The 25,075-nt window shown below is 32.3% G+C and overlaps 1 protein-coding gene across 1 annotated transcript in view; it reads right to left on the reverse strand.

The window, feature by feature from the left end:
- Positions 1 to 16,871: 16,871 nt before the first annotated feature.
- LOC124363190 (CD151 antigen-like) overlaps positions 16,872 to 25,075 on the reverse strand; it is a 59,849-nt gene continuing 51,645 nt past the window's right edge. The window contains exons 6-7 of the mRNA XM_046818343.1: positions 19,400 to 19,531; positions 16,872 to 17,693 (exon numbers count right to left, since the gene is read on the reverse strand). Of these exons, the coding sequence (XP_046674299.1) occupies positions 17,649 to 17,693; positions 19,400 to 19,531 (177 nt within the window). The 3' untranslated portion in view covers positions 16,872 to 17,648. The remainder of the gene's footprint in view (positions 17,694 to 19,399; positions 19,532 to 25,075) is intronic.

A 25,075-nucleotide genomic window follows, 5' to 3' on the forward strand; every position in this document is an offset into this window, starting at 1 on the left:
TTAATAAATAGAGATGGCGGGACATTACAGTGCTTTCGATCTTTTTATAATGCAACACGAAAGAGATTTGAAAAAAGAACATTGGGATGACATTTCTCAAAAATATGAATTATCCGAAGATATGATGAGATTATACGTAAACAAATTGAATTGGTATAACATTGCAAAATATCAAAAATCTGTCCCCAGAGTTCATTCAAGAAAATATACATTATCAATTAAAAGATCATAAATGTCTGTTCTTTGTCTCTATCAACACTTGAGTATAAAATTTTTGGATGATGAAAATAAAGATACAGTTGATTGGAACAATATTATAGATAGCGGTTACTATCCTGTGCAAATTTTATTGAAATATGTGACCGAGATCGCAAAATTTAAGGAAGAGAATCCCGAATATGACGAAGTAGATCATTAAAAATGACTCTAATCTTTTTAATTATTTTACTAAAATTTATATCTTTTCTTATAAAAACGTACATTAGATCGATGAAAAAATGATACACGATGTTTAAAATTTCTCTTATTAAATGGCGGACTACAGAAAAATATGCTAGTGATATTGAAAGGGCGGAGTTTAAAAATTTCTATCCAATTAGTAAACAACATTTGAATGAACCGAATAAAAGAACTGAGTTTAATATTGATTTTGGAGATAACTTTTGCTCGTCTAACTTCCAGTTTTATATTTCTGGAACTTTAACAAAACAAGATGGTCAAGCATATCTTGGAACTGATAATGTTAGATTAATCGATAATTTTATACCGTTTTTATTTTCTAAGATTGAAGTAAGAAAACACAATAAATTGATAGAAGAAGTCGAAAACTGTGGTCAATTAAGCACAATTAAAGGAAACTATTTGTTATTCCAAAAGTGATGTATTTTCAAACAGTTTTGAATCAACTTTTAAATTTGGACAATTTGAAGCGGTCGGTGATTTAGCACATTTCGGCTTAGGATTTTTTGAAAATGTTACTATTCCGATCTATAAAGGAGGATTTTATCTAAGTTTTATAAGAGCAGAAGACGATGATGTGATTCTGAAGACTGCAACTGGAAATGTTATGCCTGTTGATGGCAAAATTACAATTAACGAGTTTTTCATTAGAGTTCCGATGATTGATTACAAAACCACGAGTAAAATTCAGTTGATTGATGAAATTATAAAATCTCAAAACATCACGTTTAATTTTCTAGATTGGCAATGTATTGAGCAAAAAGGTATTTCCGGAACAACTTATTCGTTCGATATCACAAATATTTATAGAAATATCTTCAATCCCAAGTTCGTTATCATTGGTTTTCAAACAGATAGACAGAATAATCAAGAAAAAAATCCTTCAAAGTTCGATAGTTTGAATGTGAAAAATATCAGAGTAAAATTGAATGGTTCTTATTATCCAGATGAATTACAAAATTTAAACATTTCCGGTGGTCTTTTCAGAATCATGTATCAGATGTATCAAGATTTTAAGAAAGTTTACTACAAAAATATGGAAATGTATTACAACCCCAAAGAATTTATAGCAAATAGACCCATTTATGTCATTGATACAACAAAGAGTTTGACAAATATTTCTAGTTCAAAGAACGATATAATTATCAATATGGATTTTCAAAATGCTGTTACAAACGCGATTTGTTATGTGGTTGTGGTTTCTGAGAAATTTTTATCATATGACGTGATTAAGAACGATATTAGAGAAATTCAGTAGTTAATGATGTTCATATTGTTCTCTTTCATTCCTTCTAAAACTTCAAAAATATACTCTTTCGCTGATGAAAAATCTCGATTTCTTCCGTAATAATCTTTGTAATCATAGACAAAATATCCTAAATAGTTGAATAATAAAATAAAATCATTTCTTTTTATCTCGGTAGTTGAAATATAAACATAAACATTTGCGCTGAAAAATTTATATCTCGGCAGACTTAGTTCCATAGCTTCCATTTATTCTTTTTGTAAAAATGGAAGAGTATAATGCCAACTGTTACAAGTGTTATAATAGAGGAGAAATTATTGATAAAAGATTAGTTTGTAGAGATTGTAATTTAATTTTGTATGAAAGACCTAAACCTAAGAAATTTCGAAATAAGCTAACACATTTGAATAATCTGCTTAGAAAATTACAATATGGAGATAAGAAGCAAACAAAATTTGTCTCAGAATTTAGAAAAAAGAACAAAAATTTTTACTTATCTCTTGGAACCGTTGACAAAATTATTTTCCTTTTCAAAGAATACATTAGGTTTGTTAGGTTTAAATACACACGTTTATTATGAGAAGATTTTACCTATAATCTTTCACTATTTAGACATTGAATTTAACTACGATTTTAAACCTGAAATCTTTGATGATTTTATAGTACATTTGGAGAAAGTAAATGAAGAACCTCGTGAAAAGAATGCGGTTTTACTCACATTCTCCCCGACTTCTCGAGTGATTGTTAGCAAATTTCATTATTTCCGTTTATAGATTTTTCATTAAGATTTCTGGATTTTTTCATTAAAACAGCTTATAAATGTAGAAGCCTACAATGAACAGTAAAACAGCTATAGATTCGGTTATTTTCCATTCGTGGTTTCCTGTTAGATTTCTTAGATTTGTTTATGGTTCAATGGACAGTATTTTACATTGATTTTCTGACTGTCCCAAAAGTGAGCCAGAATCGGCATATTCATAAACAATGTGGGGAGCTGAAAGGTGTGCGACTCAGTTGATGTGAAAAGATTTTAAAATATATGTATAATGTATATATATAAAACACACACACACACACACACACACACACACACACACACACACACCACACACACACACACACACACACACACACACACACTGTAATACATACAAATGTTCCGTTCTTCCTAACTCGATAACGTGTGAACATGCAATGCAATGTACCTCCCATCTCAGATGGGTATCAAATTTTTAACCTAAATTGTTTACCAGAAACAAATCAGATCTATCACAAATCAATTAAAATTCAAAAAAGGCTTGGAAGGAATATTTAATAGCAAACACACATTTTATTCTGTGGTCGAGTTCCTGCAACACAGCAACCAACGTTATAAACAATGTGGGGAGCTGAAAGGTGTGCGACTCAGTTGATGTGAAAGATTTTAAAATATATGTATAATGTATACGTGTAATTGTGAAATTCATTGAATACATTTTATATTTTTGTACCTTTATCTTTTAGTTTGAGACTTAATTTTTTTTTATTGAAATATTTTACTCGCATAAATGACTAAGGATATTGTCAAAAAAAAATTATGGTTGCCTGTAAAGTCGGTTTTACGGGCGAAGATTTTACGTGACAACGTCTTTTTCTCGGTAGAATATTTATTGATATGAATATTATTAAATTGCACAATAGGAACAAGGAATTGAATGAAAATAAGAATTGCACAAATTTTAACTATAGAAATATATTTTGTTTACTAAAACATTGTACATAATTTGAAATTAATTAAAATTTGTTATTGTAAATGGTAAAGTTGAATAAAACATTTACTAAAATTGGAATTTGAAATTCTTGCTAAACACAGTTAAATTCTAACTCCGCGCGTGGTGATTGGTCGGTTTAGTTCGTTTGTTTGGTCGCACTGTTATGACAGGTTAGAGGTTATAATTTGTTATTTTAAATGTTTGACTAGCAATACGCGCTGTTTCTTCTCAATCGACTGAATTACGATTGATTGCAGAGTGATTTAAACTAATAATTTACTTAACACTATCAACATTTGTCAATAGTATGACATAACCTATAAACTCAGTTTCTCAACTTTTGTGTCAATCTAACAATTAATCAATCAATCATAGTTTACGATAATGAAATATCAGTGTACAATTATTTACCTTTATTGTTGTAGTTGTTGTAAATGACGAATCTAAGCACTCCACATTTTCACGAATAAACATAGTTATCTGCTTTATCCCGTGCGGCGGACCCACAGTTATCTGCTTTATCCCGTGCGGCGGACCCACAGTTATCTGCTTTATCCCGTGCGGATCCCGTGCGGCGGACCCACTGGACGGGCATCGTAACGTTACCGGGCGTTACACTTTTTCATGAGTGACTCCGAGCCGCAACCTAATTTAAGACGTTGTCACGTCAAAAATAGGATTAGTTTACGCATGTCATGCAATGTTGTATAATTGTTAAGTTAACGACAATACAGAATTATTGCATTGAATGCAAATGGTAGCAAGAGGGCTACCAAAGCCAAATGCATCATAGATGTGGAAGCTAAAAAAATTCATCTACTAGTTTCTTTCGGAAGTATTGAAATAACCCTCAGTTGCACTATACTACTGTACATTAATTATTTATATACAGCAATGAGATATTCAAGCCGGGAGAAGGATAATAACCATTTAAATATAGTACTGTTAAAGAGCAATTAAAAATTAATTATTAGGTTGCTCTCTAAATTAAAATTTTAATTGCAGTAGGCTAGTAAAATACAAATCACAATGGTCAAGTACCATAACAATTTTAACAATCCAGACCGAATTCTTTACCCTCATACCATTAAATAGCAATCCATTACCTGTTATCTTTGGCTTTACAAGATATAAAACACACACACACACACACAAGGATTGGAGGATTGCGTGACAGATATTTTGTACGAAACGAGCACATTTTCTTTAAGTTTTAATAAGTTTCTTTTATATTTTAATAACGATCTAATTTTTATAAATTAAATATAAATATTGAGTATTTTTGTTCTTTCCAAAGTTTAAAATTACATGTTCAATACATTTTAATATATTAATCACAAAGTTACTGTTTCTAACCTTTGCCGCATGATGGAGAACGTTTCAATCGAAAAATATATTACCATTAGAGATGATATCTACTGTTACTCTTGATTATAAGGCTGATAAATCATGAAAACTATTATTACTTATCCATAATGCACACAGCCCGAGTATAAGGTTAGGCTTCATGAGATAAAACTATGCACAGCCGTCCTTTAGCTTTTCTCGCTCTCTATTGCCAATTCGTAGAAACACTTCAAACATTAAATCTATGTCCAGCGCTCATTCATTGATTTCATACAACCCAAAACTGTAGTTAGTTATTGTATTAAATATACAAATTTCCTACTTAACATTGATTTTACACCACTTTAAGATCGCATTTAATATAGCTAATGTTTAATAAATAACCATATATAAACACACTGTTCTAGAATGCATTTATAGTTGTGTAAATAACACTATTCTCGAAAGCAGAAACGTATGAGTTTTATGATAAGACTGACGATTGACAGCACAGTTGTCATATTTAAACTACCTATGGTCTGTCGAGGAGTATAAAAAGACTCCCTACTTTGGGGCCTGTTGAGCACAGGTTCCAAGGTTTTGTTCCACCTTGTGGGACAGTTGACGACGGCCATCAATTCGCTCAGGCGACAAGCGAACTCCCGAGGCTGCCAGTACATCTGGGCAGCAATTCGCTCGGGAAATGTGTGCTCACCCTCGGGTGCCCATTGCCCTTGAAGGGGCGCTCGAGGGACATTACCAAATCATTATATCATAATAAGGAAAGTAATTGAATTACTTTTTCTTTTCTTTTTTTTTATACGACTTGTTCAAGAAAAATCACTACACATAGAAATAGTCCTGGTCACACAAGAGGGCATAAAATAAATTGCTTTTATATTATTGGAATTTATTCCATTAAATAATAAAGATTAGTATGCACCGCAATATTTGATACAATTTTAAAAGTTGTAACACGTAAGGCATTCAAATGTTTTTACATATAAGAACATAGGTTGAGAGATATTTTTATTTCTTGACTATAAAGAAAGACATTTAGAAAATCATGTGTTTTTATATTACATAATGTACATCTTACTGGAGAAGAAACTTGACTAGAACTGCGTCTCCAGGTGCAGAGAGAGATGTGGTTATGCTAGACATAATAGGATGGTGCTGCATAATAAGTGGTTGCCCCTTACCTACTTTATTCTAATAGGTGTAAACTGTATTTTAAATAATCAAAGCAATTCATTTACAAGTCAAGGGCGGTCAGGAATCCTAGAAACGAATGGGGGCTCTTATTTTTCGTGTGAATGGTACCTTTCCCTTACTTAGAGGAAGGTATTGAGGAACCCACAAATAAGGGAGGTCTGTACTTTAATTACAAAAAATATTAACTACTAAAAATAATTTTTCATACTATTTTGGTAGTAAAAATTGAATGGTTTGCAACAAGAACATGGTAATTTTTGGAAAACTTGACATTTTTATTTTACACAATTTATACATTTATTTATATTTTTCTAGTTATACTATGTAAAGGCGTGTTTCATGTACGATATCTAACATTACATTTTTGTTTTTTATACCGTTAAAAATTAAAACATGTGTAGGAAATGTATTTAATACATACTATTTAATAGTTCAATCAATTTTATAACTTTGTACTGTATTTATTAAGACTTGGCATAGCTATTAATGAAGTTTTTTTAAAAACGTATCGTTGTCCACCCGTCTGTCAGTCCGATACGACCTTATAAGGTCCTAGAAACTGAAAATTTCGTATATAGGTTCCTTTTGGTTGAAGAAAATATCCTATTAATTTTGGAGTCAGGAGGTGGAAGGACAGTCTGTCTGTCTCTCTGTCTGTTGTCCATCTGTGCGTTAACTTATGATGGGTCCTGCTGTGTCCTCCGATACTGCGTTGTATTGATTTTGCCCATCAAAAATGTTGTTGTGAAAGTGATTTACATTGATTGTCAGACCTTGTTAACAGATTAAGTGTTTTCAGTACTAACATTCTTCAACGATTCGTGATATTTTTGTTTATGACAGATTTTATGTCTAATCTACAACAGTACATTTTATTCACTGGACTTCAAGACACTTCAAAAATCTAATTTACACATATTCATTAAGGACAGTTGCGTCATATACAATACTAGTAAAAGCATTCTTGTTATATATAAAATATAAATTTATTGATATAATTAAAAGGCAATCGATAATTAACAGTATTATTATTAATTTTACTATTATAAACAATATAAATGTTTAAATATAAAGTCAAAGTTTGTAAAACATTTTACCCAGGTTTAAAGTGATTTCCTACAAATCCTATACCTAAAACAAATTAGATGCATGCTGGATAAAAACACAATAATGTTCATGGACACTGTTAAAATAGGTAAAAGAATTCAGCCATAGTCATATGGGGTGGTCTACAAGCCAGTCTCATACGTTCTTCTTCAGCTTGTTGCCGTTAAAACATATAAGTGTCTCCACAAGAGAATTGTTTTGTGGCGTTTATGTCCAATGTAGTACACATAAGGCATTAAAATGTTTTTAAGTATAAGAACATAGATTCAGAGATGTTTTTATTTCTTGATGATAAAGAAAGACATTTAGAAAAGCATGTCTTTTTATATTACATAATGTATATCTTACTGAAGAAGAAACTGGACTAGTACTGTGTCCCTAGGTACATATAGAGATGTGGTTATGTCATGTTTCTTTTCAATTCTTTCAGACTTTCACAACCTTTAAGCGTCTTGAATTTCTGCATAGGGCTGGTTGATAAATCCATGGTTTTTCTAGTACAATAGGACCTCTCATATCCGATCTTCCCACATCCGACTCCTCCTGATATCCGACCTAGTGTTCGACCGTCTGTCTAGTGTCTGACCACCTTTAATACAGCCTATGGATCAGGGCGTCATTGAGTGGCTGAAGAGAAGAGACAGAAGAAAATACGTCTGCTCTCTTGTGGAAAAAACCGAAGATGGATGTAACCTTTTTGAGGCAATGAAAAGGTTAAATATAAAAGATGCCATATATATCGTTGCTGCAGCTTGGAATGAAATTAAACAAACCGCCCTTCAGAAGGCTTGGAAAAACATTTGGCCATCATTGAAACAAGGAGAACCTGAGACCGATCATGAGCCAACTTCCACAGAAGCAGAAGTTGAGGACAGGCAAAACAGAAACATTACAAAATCTACAAGTGTATCAGCACGATCTCCAGATGACAGATGTAGAAGAGTGGCTTGTTGAAGGTGATGTTCCGGAAGTAACAGCCAATGAAGATCAGTGCCATGACCAAATGATTACTCTTGTGCAAAACGAATCTAAGGGAGAAGAAATTGACTCGGATGAAGAGGACACCACAAGTAACAACGTAGTGAGTCATTCTGCTGCTAAAGACGCCTTTGACGTTGTGCTGAAATACACTGAGCAACATCCAAATGCAACCACGAAGGATTTATTGTGGGTAAAAATGCGAACTAAAATGCGAAAGACGTGTTTTCGGTCGCGATTCTTTTTGGTAATGACCAACTCAAAGTGCGTGCACAGACAATTGCATTTCCATTTAACAAACCAAGCCATCGTCTCGTCAACATTTAAATAAGCCGCCATTTATAATTCACTCAGCATGCTGAACACGATCGTCAGCACCGGTCACTGAAGCGGGAGCAGTGCTGAAACGTAACCGGTCGTATAAGTTTTTGTTTCAATTCAATTTACAATCTCTAAAAAGACAAACAACCACACGGGAAAGAACAGCTTCTCTTACAATCATAGCTAATGATTTTCATCGTTTCACCAATTAGTTGGAATGATCTAAATTAACGATGGATACATCCAAATTAGTTTATTTATGTTATTGGCTGAGCGTTAGCGAGGTCTACCTGTATCACTCGAGTAGTTCGAAAAATTAATTTCTGTCTGTCTTTCCGCACGATATTTTAAAAACGAACTGAGTATTAGACTTGAAATATCTCATAATGCTTAATTTATACATAAGTAATATCGAGTTTTATGATAGTGTATAGCACTACATTGAATTTGGCCTATTTGTATTTGACTTATGGTTAACCATGGTGATAGCAGGAAAATCGCCATGTAAATAAAGTGGTTAAAAACTGAGTAAAATTAAGTAATATTTGTACATTTGATATAGTAACACATACCCACAGCGATGCCTGATATGCGGCTAGAGGTAACTAACTTAGAGAATATAAAAACCACTAGCTGTTGTACATGGGCACATATGTATTTCACTGTAGTATATCAATGCAGTATAATAGACCCTCTTTCAAATTGTCTGTCAATTGTGTCTTAGGCACTGAGATATATAATGGTTAATAGAAGAAACGGTCATACCGTTTATAAATTTCAAAAATAAGAGGGACACTTCCGCACGGCCAAGATTGACAAAATTGAAACATGTATTACTGTATTCTAAAGTACTGTATATACGCTTAGATTTTATTCACGTTTTCATTTAATTTAAAACTGTAAATGTTTTAAATGGGAAAGGCATTTTTGCTCCTCCCGATATCCGACCTTTTAGTCGTTCCGACCATGGCTCAGTCCCGTCATGGTCGGATATAAGAGGTTCTACTGTATACACTTCTACAGAAACTACAATTATATGTATCAACATGATTTATAACCCTTGGGATACAAGAACAAACTTTTTCTTTGTGTCTGAGGAATACTGACAACATTACCCAAGGATTGCTTAATAATACTGGACTCTAGTGTGCACAATTTTACATTTTTGGGTGTATCACTTTTGGGTAAGAATCAATAAATGTTTTAAAATTATACATAAACTGATTCTGTTATAATAACAACATAATCATTTATTTATAAAACAAACCTAAGAATGAAAGATAATAACAAAACATGTACTCACCAAAAATACAAAATATTCCCCCCTTCTTTGAATAGGAAAAAAAACATTCTTTATACAAATTCAAGTTGCGAAATATTTATTTCATTTAACACTGCAGATAAAACTGTAAAAATCACTAATATTTTATTGGTTTTATGATAAAAATATAATCTTTTTGGCATGTGCTTGAATTTTTCACAAATTTTGAATTTTAAGTTGAGTGTCTGTACAATCATATATGTCAGAGGAAACCCATATTTCAAAGATATGTAAATTTTCTGATGATCAATTTAATGTTAAATACAATTAATTTAATAGAAAATACAAAATACAAGAATAAAACTCAAATATCCCGATATCTAAAGGTTATCACGTTACAAGTACAACAGGACGTTAATATTTTTCTGTGTTTCTTCATATGTCCGAATATTTGTACTTGAATACCCAAAGGGTTTGTAGCATCAGTAATACTGAGAATGTTAAGTTTGCTCCACTTCTCCTTTCTCTTAGAGCAGTGTCTCAAATCAGAGGCTCTAACAGACTTCACTCCTGAAATCTGGACTCATGTTCTTCTGAAGAGATCTTATAATGAAATCTAGGTGGAGATATTCTCATTGTCTCACCAGGTGCACAAGTGAGTCCACTACGATATTCTAGACATGATCTATACACACGGTGGAACAACCGAGATTTCTACACATAACGTAGCTATAGTGGGAAGGGGTTATTCACTGTGAATATTGAGTTTGTACAGTTCACCTTCTTCTCATGTTTTAGATTCCAAATGCTGCACTAAAAGGAAGTTGAACTGGAGCAAACTCAACATTCACATTAATAACGTAGAGAAGCTATGTTTTCAATTCACTTCAATCAAACTCCATGAACAGAGAGAAAAGTTTTTATTAGTAGATATTATGTATGATTTAATACTATTTTTATTTAAAAAAGCTACAAGTTAACACATTCTCTGCAACACTAGTCATGATGTGAGTCATGTAGCGGATTTCAGACAACGGGAATAACACCAGGGTGTGTCTGACGCAGTCAATGTGTCAACTTAAACTCATCTATTAAAATATAACCTCCAAATCCAGTTGAGAAACTAAAGATGTACACCTATCATCAGAAACTATCAAAGGTGCAGGGTGCCAGCTGTATTCATGCCTCTGTAAATTTCCCTATTTGCTTGTTTGCTTGGGGCAAAAAAGAGTCAACTCCTTTTTTGTTCCAACTTTTTCCTGCGGTAAACATATTATACTTGATACCGAGCTTGTTTGTTGGTGGATTTACACCGTTGTTGCACCAGTTGATAGATAATATTTTTTGAACATACCGACATTACAATAAAAAGTTTGTACAATAAGTTTATAAGTAGAGCTCTTTAATTGGCATGCAATAGCAAGGGAGTGCTACGCCATCTTTGGTAGTTTGGACAAGAGTGATGAATTTCCCCAGGATGATCTGATAGGTCGTTTTCGGCGGTTTGTGGAACTGCTGAAACCGTAGACTGGTAGGCCTCATGGTGTGCTTCCGGGGTGTGCAAAAGGCCCTTGAGGCTCAAATGCATGGCAATAGGCCGCCCTATAGAAAAGGAAGTAGAACATTGTCACTGTTAATACTGATTAGCAAGTACCAATTACCAGATGTGCTCTAGAAGTAATTGTTGAACTGTTGTAACCTCCAGGTGAGGAGTCCCTCCAAAGTTCACAACATTCAGTATATTGATGGAGGACCAACGGTTCTGATATTGTTAATGTAGCCCTAGTATTTCATTTAGGTAATGGAAGTGTTCCCTAGTAAACGTCCTTCATTCATTGTAGCTATTATCTGTAACTTGATAATATCAAGAACTCAAATTTTAACACTCTTATGGTTGTACCCTTCAAGAAATAGCCAGACTGCCCCTGGTTGAGGAGTGGACTGTATCATAAAGGAGATATATCTTCTTTTTCTGTAATTGTACGGTTGTGCCACGAAGATGTAACCAGACCTTCTCTGGTAGAATGATTAGACTGTACTACAGACCTTTCTCTGTAACTGTACGGTAAGTCCTACAACTACTCATTGTAATTAAAAATATTGTTTCTCTTTGAGATACTAGTAAATATGATGAATACTCAATAATTACAGTCTCAAACTCCATAAAAGACTTCAAGATGGACAATAAACATTCTTGTTTTAGAAAGGCCATGTAAACTATAGTTTACATTTGCTATAATTATGTATTTCATAACATTTAGTGTAATTGTTAGCTTTTAGCCCGCCTATTTCATTGTAATTTTTCATTTAAAAGACAAATTAATATGTTTTTATAATAATTACTTGATAATTATTATACTTGATTTTAAGATAATTACTTGTTGTTTTGGTTTAAACAAAACTTTTTACTGACTTAAATATAAATAAATCATTGATGTTTATATCTCTTTAACCCTTGTTGTTGATTGCCAAATCATGTGTTTATAGGAAAAAATATTATGGAGCAAAAATTCCTATTTTCCAACTTAGAACTGAGTTTGAAGAAGTTAATTATACTTTTTACATTAATGTTCAAATAACCGTTCCTCTGTGGCGTTTTCCGTTCTATTACTCAGATTGTCCTAAAAATGTAATCATGAATGTAATAAATAGATATGGAAAAGATAGTAAAACTGAAACCAAACATTTTAGGGCATAAGCATGGGCAGTTTCATGATGGTGTAAGGAGGTCTGCCATTCTTCCCACATTTTATACAATTTTTGTGGTTTCTGCAATAAACGATTCAATTACACATAGTGCAGTCATTGAAGCGAAAAATACCGTCTTACCTCCGAATTTTTTTACTGTGAACCGATTTGCATGAAATTTTGGAATTAGGCTCATCTTACCCTTAACTTCAAAAGTGAAAATGATCTGAACTCCGCCCATTATTTTTAAGGGGTGTAAACAACCCCTTAATGGAAAAATTGACATTAAGCCATTTTATCGCTATAAAACATGTGTAATAGTAAGTGGTGAAATTGTAAAGTGTTTTCTAACACAATTACCTCATATTAAAATAATTTTCAAGCCCTTGATAATCTTACAACCCTTGCAAACAACCCCTAAATTGAAAAAATCACAAAAAATACTTTATGTATGACATAAAAAGATGTAAGTATAGAGTAAGTAATATTTTATATTCTCTGTAATAATTATCAAATTTTTAACCCCCTTTCAACCCTTGAAAACTACCCCTTTTTATAAAATAAAAAGGATTTAAATATTATTCCACACTCTTGAAAAGTTATCGTATTCTTAAGCTTTTCTACCCTTAAAACTACCCCTAAATTAAAACTGTATATATATATGATTACATATTTAAAAATAATTTAATTTAGAGTAAAGAATTGCCATTTATTGGATAAAATATTTACAAATTATATAAAATTCACTCAAATGTGTTATATATACATATAAGAACGTTGGTATGTACTCATGCCTACGTTTCCAAAATATATGAGCCATATTATGTATATATCTACACATTACAATATTTTTGGGTCTCTATTATACTGCATACTTTCACATTGCTCCAAATATTCACACTCCGAAATTTTCAGTTACTAAGTAGAAAAAAATATGATAAGTTTTTGGACCACAACTCCTTCAATTTTCATGCTATCACAATTTATAAGAAATCATTGTAAAGGTAATTAAGAGAGCTACAACATCCTTTATTGCAATATATAGTAAAAAACCTTTTTCTCAAATGGTGAAGGGTTAAAGGGCTTAAGAGAGGCTGTGATTGCGCTGCCATGCGCTCTTTAAACAATCATATCTCCGTAAATTTTTGTTTGACAGAAAAAACAAAAAAAACCAAATTTTTTGTCAGAAAATACCTAAATGTTTCATTCTTACACTTTTATACGTATCTGTCGTCATTTTTGAGATATTATGAAAAAAGGTGGTTTTTTAAAAATTTAAAATTTTTTTTAATCGTGACTTTTTTGAAAAATATGTGTCCTGAAGCAGCCAAACTGATATAATCTATCAAACTCTTCATAATAAAGTTAATTCTAGGCGGAATATGATTAATTTTAATTTTGGTGGAAATGGCACTTATGAAACCCATTGATTTAAAAGAAAAAACATTAGATGCTCCTCTTATTTGCAATACAGCTCACTTATTTTACGTGATAAAGACTTTTAATAGTGCTCATTTTAAAGCTTACTTCAAGCACTACACAACCCTTTTTTATTAGAATGCCTAAAATGCATCTGCTCGGCGCTAGATGGCATTGACCACATCGATTAAATTTCAGACAAAATAAAAAACGGCTTTGATCTGTAATATCTAGCTTATTATTGCACTTAGAATACTATATAAAAAACATAATTGTTTATTTTTTTACGTGCTACAATTTTGTTTTTATAAAATTTTTCGATAAAACGTATATTTTTGGAGATATTTGCAAAAAACCGATGAAAAACGTGAAAAAATTGTGAATTTTCAATTGCCAATAACTTGAAAATTATTGAATTTTTCGAAAAACTTTATAGATGATTTTTTTGCTTAAAATTAGGCCCTATCGATATCCGAGGTTATTTTGAAAAAAAAAAACAATTCACCCCCGAGAAGGGATGGCAACCACACCCAGGGTGGTTGCGGAGTTCAAATCATTTTCACTTTTGAAGTTAAGGGTAAGATGAACCTAATTCCAAAATTGTATGCAATTCGGTTCACAGTAAAAAAATTCGGAGCAATAATGCTTCAATGACTGCACTAACATGAGAGTGATATACACATGTAAAAACAACCAGTATTTAGGGAAGTGTGTGACTACTAATATTCAGTGTGCGTGTGAAATATAAGAATTAGTGCTGAACAAAATAAAAATGAGATTGTTTATAATAAAAAAATCAATCTATTTATAATTTGGTTGTTTAGGAAAACCCTAATACACTGTTTGAAGATTTCCTACGATTTTAAGCTACCTATTTCTAAGTGATTGGTTTACGGAGGAAAACTATTTGGAACTCCTGGTGCATTTCAAAGGGCTTAGAAGCTTTTTTCTATTTATGAGGACAACTATTTAACAAGACTAGCTCGTGCATGTGTGACGTGTGCAAGCGCACATGTAAGCTCTGAGATAAGTGCATAAAGTTCAGCTCATCAAACCACATGTAAGTGCTAAAATAAATTCATTGGAAAAACTTTATACTGGAGTAAATTAAAATAATCTAATTATGTCAATTACAAAATAAATTTGTTTTATAAACAGAGATTGAATTTTTAATTTGGAATGTATTGACGTGAGTCCGAGATTGAATGTGGAAAAAAGGGTTAATGGTACAGGCAAAAACGAACTCATTACATACTTTCGATTTATTATACATCACTAACAATTGACATGGTAACAAAAGAAAACTTCACATTTTATAGAAAACTAATACAACTATTAAAACCCACAATTACAGAACATTCTTAAAATTAAGGTACAATACATAGCAAGACGTACAAAATATTATTTTAGATAATTTGTTTAAGAGTAAACACAAAATAATGTGCGTACTTACTTAAAATAATTACTTGTTATGTTACATAAAAATCCACTTAATAAACATGGCCAAGATCTTCACTATTTAAATATTTAAAAATTCAAAAATGTCATTTAAGCTAATTAAACCAACACAATTAATTCTTTAATATTTATTTTAATCATTTTTGGTTTTTCGTTATATAACAGATAAGGAATTAAACATGTTTTATTGTGTGATAGCTTGGACGGTTATTAGTGTATATAAATTCTGGATTATATATAATTTATATAAACATTATATGTGTATACTATATGTTTATATACATATACTTGTCCTGGCGGAGCAAGTACTTTTTGTGATTCAATGCTTATTGAAATTATATATATATACCTGGTGTATATATATATATATATATATATATATATATATATATAATACTATATATATACATAATACTATATATATATATATATATATATATACATATATAATACTTGCAATACTTGCGTATATATACGCACAAATAATACTTGCAATACAAAATTTTTGGGTGTGCCTTACTTTTGTATTTTTTGAAATTTTATAACTATTGTTTTTTAATACTTCCAATAAATTAATTCCGAGTAAATTCTCTCACTTTTGTTTAACCCATGGCAAATAGACAATTTTATCCAACTTAATACTAGTTATTATCTTAGCTATATCTACAATAAATATAATATTACTATTTACAAAATACTTTAAATTATTCGTTTTTGAAAGTGAAGGAACAGTACGACAGCGATAATGAACATCATATTATGTAAAAATATATTTAGAAATAAATGTACAGCTGGTGATGATCAGTCCGTTTTTTTCTATTAAGACTTTATAAAGGCATCTGTAGGCTAATGACACAAGGAAATTAACTTAATAAAACACTGTAACAAATTCAACAACATTGTAAAAATTACAGAAATTGATAATTGTAAAGTTATTGTGTGTGTTAGAAAAATAAGTAGGCATAAAACTCGATCTATTTATTACATATTTTTACAGTTGGCAATACTAGTGCTTTGTCACATAAATTAAAAAAACCTTTCATAAATAAGCAAAATAAAAATATTTATATACTGTACATAAATTAATGTTTGCATCTTTAAGTTCATACCTAATAAGAAATATAAATGTTTAATTTAAACTTACATTTTTAACCTTATTATTTATGTTGAATATATTGCCTAATAAGTAGCTATAGGCAAACAGTTTGTAGTAGTCAAAATAGTTTCATAACAATATTCTATTTTTTTCTTAACAACAATTATTTAGTATTTCTTCACTGTTTCAAGGAAAATCTAGCTACCAGTGACATTCTAGGTTACAATATAGCTTATATTAAAAAAAATATTATTATTAATGTGAAGATTTCCTCTAAACCTATATAATTTATGATACTTGTATGGGTAATATTTTATAAATCACAATAATTCGATGGATGCAGAATAATTTAACTTGTGATTTTAGAATAATTAGCTATGCTAACATTAAAAACAATCATATTTACAAAAACTAAAACTATACATTTACAAGTACTATACATTGTAAAATTGCACTTATGCACGAGTAAAACATAAAAAAATTATTAGTATAATTAAAAACTTTTGAGGTTTGTTTTGAATGTTTATATTTTATACCATAATCATAATTATGTCAATTCCCTTCAACAAATTTTGTATTGTAATAGATATATCACAATTTTTAAATTTACAGGCATTTACAAGTGCCTTACAAGCATAAAATTTGGTTTATAGTTGCTCGAATTCTGCTTGTTGGTTTTATATAAATATATACTCTCTTTTGGTTTGCACACTAAATTTTCCCTGAACCTTATAAATGCATAAACACTGTTAAGATACTTCATATTATTAAAATGTTCTGGGGGAAAACTTTCTTACCCCTTTTTTCATGGAAAGTTACACTCCTTGATTTTGGTACATTCTTAATTTTTTGGAAATGTGTACCGGTAATTAAAAATATTTTAAATTGAAGATTGGTCTTGTGATCCTTTTATCTAAAGTAATGATGTCACAAAATAATTATATTAAGAAATAGGTCAGTGAATATAAAACAAGTACAACCAGTTGTTATAAGCACCATAACTCTTTTAGCAAACCTCAAAATAGATTTTAAAATTTTGGTAATCTTTTTATAAGTTTACCAAAAAGAAATACACTCACATATATATCTTACAAAAAGTAAGATTACAATATAGATAAATAGTCAAGAAACAATATTTTGAATTTGTCCATATTACCAACAACACACAATATATTCCAATTCAATTTTAAATGTTGATTGTGAGATTGCTTTTCAGACATTTTTCTTAACCTAAGTCCTAGTCTTTTTGCCGCATTACTAGAATAACATTGCTGATTTATTTTTTTCCAGCTCACAGCAACCTCAGTAGACTTTTTCTTCTTCTCATATGACTTTGAACAGGATAAACGCAAAGATCAGTCCAAATATCTGAAACAAAATTGAAATTATAATCTAATCCATACTACTTAAAATTCATAGTATTAATAATACAGAGTGTCAACTTTATAGGCTATATGCCATCAGGAGTATCTAAAAACTACTAAATTTACCAGTAAGTTTAAATTGGGACCTCACCTACTTTTTAGTGGCAATTAAGAATATGATTTTTGAATTTAAAATTTGGCCACTACTTTCCATAATGGTGGCCGACTTTAACATTTTTTGAGGGACACCCTGTATTTTCTTGCAATTTTTGGATATGATACCAAATTTTAAAACATTATCTTAACCTTGGAAAATTTCTTTCAACTTACTCATTTAGGAGCCTACAGCTATTAAAGTTTAAAAAACGACACGTTTTTAAATTTTTCAGCCATTGAAGATAAAGTAACTTTACACATCAATACTATATAAATATCTATTTTTTCATGCAATTATTGTACGTTTTACCATATCAGTGGACGGCCCTCATGGAGTCATAAGAAAATCTTAAATGGGGTCATAGATTGAATAGTAGGCCTACATCAAATTAAAGGACTCTGATTTGAGAATACAATGCCACAAATTCAGCCTCAAACGGTCCAATCTATACAAAATGGTAGTGGTTTGAATCTATAAACATATGCTTGCTGATAACATCTTTTTTAATTAGTTACAATAGAAAAACTCCAACAATCGACACCAGATATAGTGAAGAAGATAAACCGCCATTTTGTACAGCTATGCAATAGACTTCTCTTATATTAAAACATTATGTGTAGGAAACAAATGGGCGGAAGTTTAAATAATTTCTTATAAATATTATAGGAATGCACCCTGCACTAACTGAACATTGTAAACAAGTTTAAAAGATTTTTATTTCCACCATAACGAAAATGATGATTTTATAACGCAAATGTTTGTTTTCCATCATATTCTTTTATTTTGTTGGTTTAAAAAACCTATCTTGATAAAACACAATTACTCTAAACAAATTGTGTACGTTAATCATACAGTTTCAACCATAGTCCATTTGTCAAGTAGTGATACTAAAGACTTTGGTCATTTAGAAGCAACGGAAAACTAGTCTATTAGACAATAGACAATAGACAATATCCTTTATTACAATTTCTTCAAGAAATGTTACAGCGTCAAATTTAAGTCAAATTAGTATAATAGGTACAAAGCTTCTTCAGTGTTATGTGGGGTCTCCCCAAGTAAAGAATTCATTTAGGGTGTAGAAAGCCTTGTCTAGCAGCCATCTCTGTAGCTTCCTCTTCATCAGCACAGGGCCTCCAGCCTTCAAGTGGTCTGGTATCTTGTTTAGCATCTTCACTCCTGCATACAATGGTTTCCTTTCATACATGGCTGTTCTGTGACCTGGCAGCACATAGTTTCCTGCATATCTGGTGTTGTATTCATGCACGTCACTTTGTTTAGGGGGGTCTTTGGTCACACAGTAAAGGACAGTATCTAGGATGTAGATGGAAGTGACCGTCAGGATGTTCAGGTTCTTGAAAACATCTCTACAGCTTTGTCTTGGACTTAAGCCTGCTATTACTCTGATTGCCCTTTTCTGCATACCCAGGACGCGGTTGAAATTGCCCATAGTTAACAACAGGTGTAACTCGAAGTCAGTTCAAGATGGTGAGGTCTTAAGGGAAGTTACTAAAATGGTTAAGATTGGTGAACTAAAACACAAAATATTACGTTACCATGAGACAAGACACTGTAATAGCTGCTCCTCCAATCACAGAAGCGTGGTCTTTGACGAACACTTCAGCCGCACGAAGACATCCATCTGTGTAGATGTTTCCATCCGACTGGAATGACTTGCAAGGCAGTTTCTGAAAATTGAACATTTTTAAAACGGCCATAATTTTAAATAAATTTAATTTGTTTATGATTGTTCTTAGAAACCTTAAAAACAAGCTAATGAAAATGAAAAAGGGGAAATTATTCCAATAAACTAATGTTTAGTTCTTCAAGTGTCCATCGTCATAATTTTTTATGACCTAGTTGTTTCAAAAGTGCCATGAGCACAAATTATGGCAACCTGTAATCTCCGGTTAAAATCATTTTACAGGTCATATTATTAAGGGTGACATCCAATTTTAGACTACATGAATGAAAAGGCCATAAGTTATTATTACTGTGGAAAGGTAATAAAAACACAATATATTGCATGATCTTTATTTTTTTAATTACATGACCGAACAACAGTAAATGTCCATACAATTTGACTTTGCGGGTTTTCCTTGAAAATGTAGACTGTTAACAACAAATTAAAACCTTGTAACATTATATATTTCGGTTCTTTTCCGTTAATTCACTACCATTAGTTTTATGGTCTGGAATTCCGTTAATTCCAAAAAAAGAAACATTGCCAGAAATTTCCCCCGGTGTATATAAATAATATCTCTATTACTTTAGTAACAAAAGACCCTAGCTTGCCTATTCAAAACTCAGATCACGCGATGCTTGCCCGCTGCTTGCTCTTTTAGAAAAAAATTAACTCGAGCTTGTAAAGTCCAAGCCCAGATCAATAACGCCATGATTGATTACACACAAAAAACTCAGACAGAACTAACGCAGGTTTCATTACAGGCAATAGTTTTGGATTATTTGTATCCTTTTGAATTATAAATAAAACATATGAAGGCGTGTAAAATGTTTTTTAGATGCTATTTAAATCACTTCATTCCAGGTATTTACTATTATTAACTAACACAATTGGCTAAAGAAAACCAAAATTTAATCTAATTTAAGTACAAACATCATTGGTAGTGAATTAACGGAATTCCAGACCATAAAACTAATGGTAGTGAATTAACGGAAAAGAACCTATATTTCTACTGTCAGGATTACATTTGCTAAGATTTCCCTATTCTGGATTTTGTATATTAATATTTTATTAACATTTAAATACTTTTATATAAGTAAGATTTTTTTATTTTACTGATAACTTTTAGAAGCCACTAATAAAAAAGCTTATATAATTTGATTCTATAAATTTTGATAAGAAAAATGGTATATAACATAATATACAGACTATATCTAAAGAGATTAATATTTTTTTATTACAAATTAAGTCTGTAAAATCCCTTAAAACAGGTGTGCATTTCAGGATTTCTGATAAAGGCTTCCAGGATTGATGAAGAAAATCATCAATATGTAGGAGTAAATAAAGCAGATGTACTCCAACTTTAGCATTCAAACTGCAGATTTAATATTTATTTTTTATTCATACTTGTCACATCTGCTGCGCAAGTTTTTGCTTCATATCACAAAAAACACATTCATTGCGGCTCTAAATGAGTGATCTTAGGTACTCTCACTCTGCCTATGTGGCTTGAGATGTCTGCCGCAGTCAACGTGTTAAAAATGCTATTAGAGCTCTTACAGAATCTAGACAAGCTTGCAAGGAATGCTTGTAAAATAATAATAGACTCATTTGACTTCATTGTGTCAGAAATCTTTGAAGCATATCCGTTTCCTGGCAAGTTATATTAAATTACAAATCACTTTTAAATAAAAAAAAGCACATTACAACAAATTCAGATCTACAACTTGTCTCCAAAATATACATTAACCACTCTCAATATACATTAACAAAAACATCAACCCAAATAGTACTACCAACTACAAAACCCCAATAACGAACAATAGTTTCAAATTTCAACAAATAACAGAAACACAGGTGCAGAAAACTATAGATACCCTTAAGCCAAAAACCTCCGCCGGCATTGATGATATATCTGCCAAGCTGACCAAAGACTGCAAAAACGAACTAACCATGCCGCTGACCAACATTATAAATAAATCCCTGCAGCAAGGCATTTTTCCAGACAAACTAAAAATCTCCAAGATATATCCCAAGTACAAAAAAGGACCAAGAACAGAAACTAATAGCTACCGCCCTATCTCTCTCATACCAACTTTTTCTAAAGTCATAGAAAAAATTGTACTGGAACAACTTCTACACTATCTGAACCAAAATAAACTACTCACAAACCAGCAGCATGGCTTCCTAAAGGGCAAATCAACAGCCACGGCCATAATACAACTCGTCGAGCACATTATAGACATGTTAGAGGAAGGCCATATGGTCACCAGTCTTTTTCTAGATTTCAGCAAGGTGTTCGACTGCATAAGTCATACCTGCCTGATAGAAAAATTAAAAGCACTGGGAATAAATGGACAATCAGCAAAATGGTTTCTTAGCTATCTGAGTGATAGAAAACAACTCGTAGAGCTGCGACATACTGTTAATAACTCATCAGAAAGGGTCCAATCTGATCTGCTGGAAGTAAAACGAGGAGTACCACAAGGATCTGTCCTGGGGCCAATACTATTCATCCTATTGACAAATGACCTACCAACGTACCTACAAGGGCCCTGTCACACTGTAATGTACGCAGATGACACAGTTATCACACTCGCAGAAAACGACAGTGAGTCACTCACCACAAATACCGAAAGAGCTCTTAACCGGACCAAAGAGTACTGCGCTCCAAACAACCTAGTCCTTAATGTTGATAAAACTGTACAAATAATTTTTAACACTAGATTAAAAAACACAGAAACATCAGTAGGCAGATTACATGAGTATAAAACCAACACAAAGTACCTGGGCGTCACAATCGACTCCGACCTCTCATGGAAGACACACATAGATCTACTATGTAGGAAGATCAGCTCAGGAGCTTTTCTGATCCGTAGACTCCGTCAAATAAGCACGCCAGAGGCAGCAAAGACCGCCTACTATGCCTTCCTTGAAACCCATTTAAGGTTCGGCATAGCAACCTGGGGAGGAACGTCTGCAACAAACCTGGATAGAGTCCTCATTCAACAAAAGAAAGCTATAAGATCTCTGGCAGGGCTCGAGCAAAGAGAGAGCTGCCGAGCGGCATTTGTCGAGCAAAACATTCTCACAGTGGTGTCACTATACATACAAGAGGTCATCCTGCACACAGTCTCTACAGAACAACAAAGACACAGAGATATCCACCATCACTACACCAGGCATGCAGCAAACTTTGCCCTACCTCCTCGCCACCGCACTCTATACAGCAAGAAACCATCATACATTGGTGCAAAACTTTTTAATCTTCTACCAGAGAACCTGAAGAATGTGCCCCCCCAGAAGCTAAAGAAACAATTAACAAACTGGCTACTGAAGAATCCTTTTTACTCACTAGAAGAATATCTGAATAAAACAGGTCGATCTCAAAACTGATAACTTTCAGAAAAATCTGTAACATTTTTTAATGATTTGTAACTTGACGCTAATGCTAATCTCCAAGATTATGTAAATAAAGTCTATTGTCTATTGTGTATTGTCTATTGTCTCTTTGTCAATATCCAACGAAAAACTTTATTTGCATTTTGACAAAACAAATACACATCACCGACTTTGTTTTCCGTGATGAAACATTGGAATACAAAAACCTTACAACAAATGGATTCACCATTTCTTGGATATCAAAACATCACCATCTACCTCAGCTCATAATCCTCGGAGATTTTTAAATCAAGTTAGAAATAACAAATTAAAACTTTTAATTTTCAACTTCCAAATAGCTAACAAAATTAATTTCAGAAATTTCACTATTTTTTCCATTAAATTATACAACTAAAACAACATAAACGCCAAACTTCATGAAAGTGTGGTGCTTATCTAAGATATAATATCAATTTGGATTTCACAAAGGACTTTCTGACTTGTTTCTGCTACCATCTATTATGATAATATGAAGTGTATCTACTTTTATTCACAGTATACTATTTGTTCAAACCGACCATACTATAGTGGGTGTTTATAAATAAATATTGGGGTTTTAACGCTTTGCAGCTTGTTTTAAATATAACTTAAAATTATAATTCATACATCAAATCAACGAACAATTCCAACAGTCAGTGGCGTAGCGAAGGGGGGGGTCCAGGGGGTCCGGACCCCCCCCCGAAATTTTAAGACATATTAAAAAATAAAGCATGGAGCAGGAGACAAAAGGACAGTTATCATTACTCTTGTCTACAAACATTAAATTGATTGATTTCACTGAAGTGACCATTGTTAAAAATATAATTGTCCTTTCGTTTAAATCATAAAGTATCAAACGATACTTTTGGGCTCGGTCTTTCAGATAGTGTAGTGTAATCACGGTATTTCTATAGGGCGCGGTCACGTGACGTCGCAAAGTAACCTGAACCGTAACACGGCGAACAGTTTAAATTAGCGACCACTTCGTTCAAATTCGTCGTGGGGACGTAAAAGTGACTACATAGAATTAAGTTAAGACGTTGATTTTAGGTGTCATTAAACTGTAAACGTGTATATAATTATCGAAAAAATCACTTTCGGTCGGAAAATACACTTGAAAATCTCTACTGATTAGAATTTCAACTACTTTGGACTTAAATGATTGAGGTAAAACGTGGGGTTTTTCGATTGAGTTAGGCGGCGATTTTTTGTTATCACTAAACTGTACACCATACCTATATAATTATTGAGAAAAAAAAATCACTTTCCGGTCGGTAAAATACCGAAGAAAAGCTCTCTACAGATTCAAGTTTTGCCGATTTTGGATTTCATTGGTTGAGTGGTTGAGGTAAAAAGTGGTACTTAGGATTATGTTAGGACGGTGATTTTAGGTATGAATTCAACGCCGACTAATACATATATAATTATCGAGAAAAAAAAAACAATTAAATCATTTTAAATTAGCGACTTTCTTCCTATGGGAGTCCCACAGGGATCTATACTTGGACCAGTCTTGTTCCTTGTGTACATCAGCAGGCGGAACTCATCGCTCCTGAGAGGGAAAAATGGTCCAGTATGTTGACAATACAACGCTCTGCATTAAAGCTCCAACAAAACATGAATTAGAAATCATTTCCTTTTTAGAACTGAATTCATGTACCTATTCAATTTTTTTCTAAATTAAATCTGAGGACCAACAACTCCAAATCAAATGCACTAAATTTCTGTTTGCGGCAAAGAGAGATTGAGGATCGCGCTGCTGTGATGGCGGACGATGTCCTCATAGAGGAAACTGATTCCACCAAGTTCCTCGGAATGTACCTTAATCGAAGTCTGACTTGAGACAATCACATTGAAAGTACCTGCTCAACGGTTTCTTCAGGCATTTATGCTCTACGGAACCTTTCAAAATTTTGCTCCCGGGATGTACTAAAAATGGCCTACTTCGGCCCTGTACACCCCCATCTAATGTACGAGTTGAGGCTATGGGGCAGCTGTTCTAAATACAAATTTGAGGGAGTATTTAGAAGTCAAAAGAAAGCTGTCCCGCATCATTTCAAAATTGAAATCCCGAAATTCATGCAGAGATGCCTTTAGGGAGCTTGGATTGCTAACTTTGCCCTGTCTC

The sequence above is a fragment of the Homalodisca vitripennis genome, chromosome 5 (genome assembly GCF_021130785.1).
Source record: "Homalodisca vitripennis isolate AUS2020 chromosome 5, UT_GWSS_2.1, whole genome shotgun sequence".
In the NCBI taxonomy this organism is placed as follows: Eukaryota; Metazoa; Arthropoda; class Insecta; order Hemiptera; family Cicadellidae; genus Homalodisca; species Homalodisca vitripennis.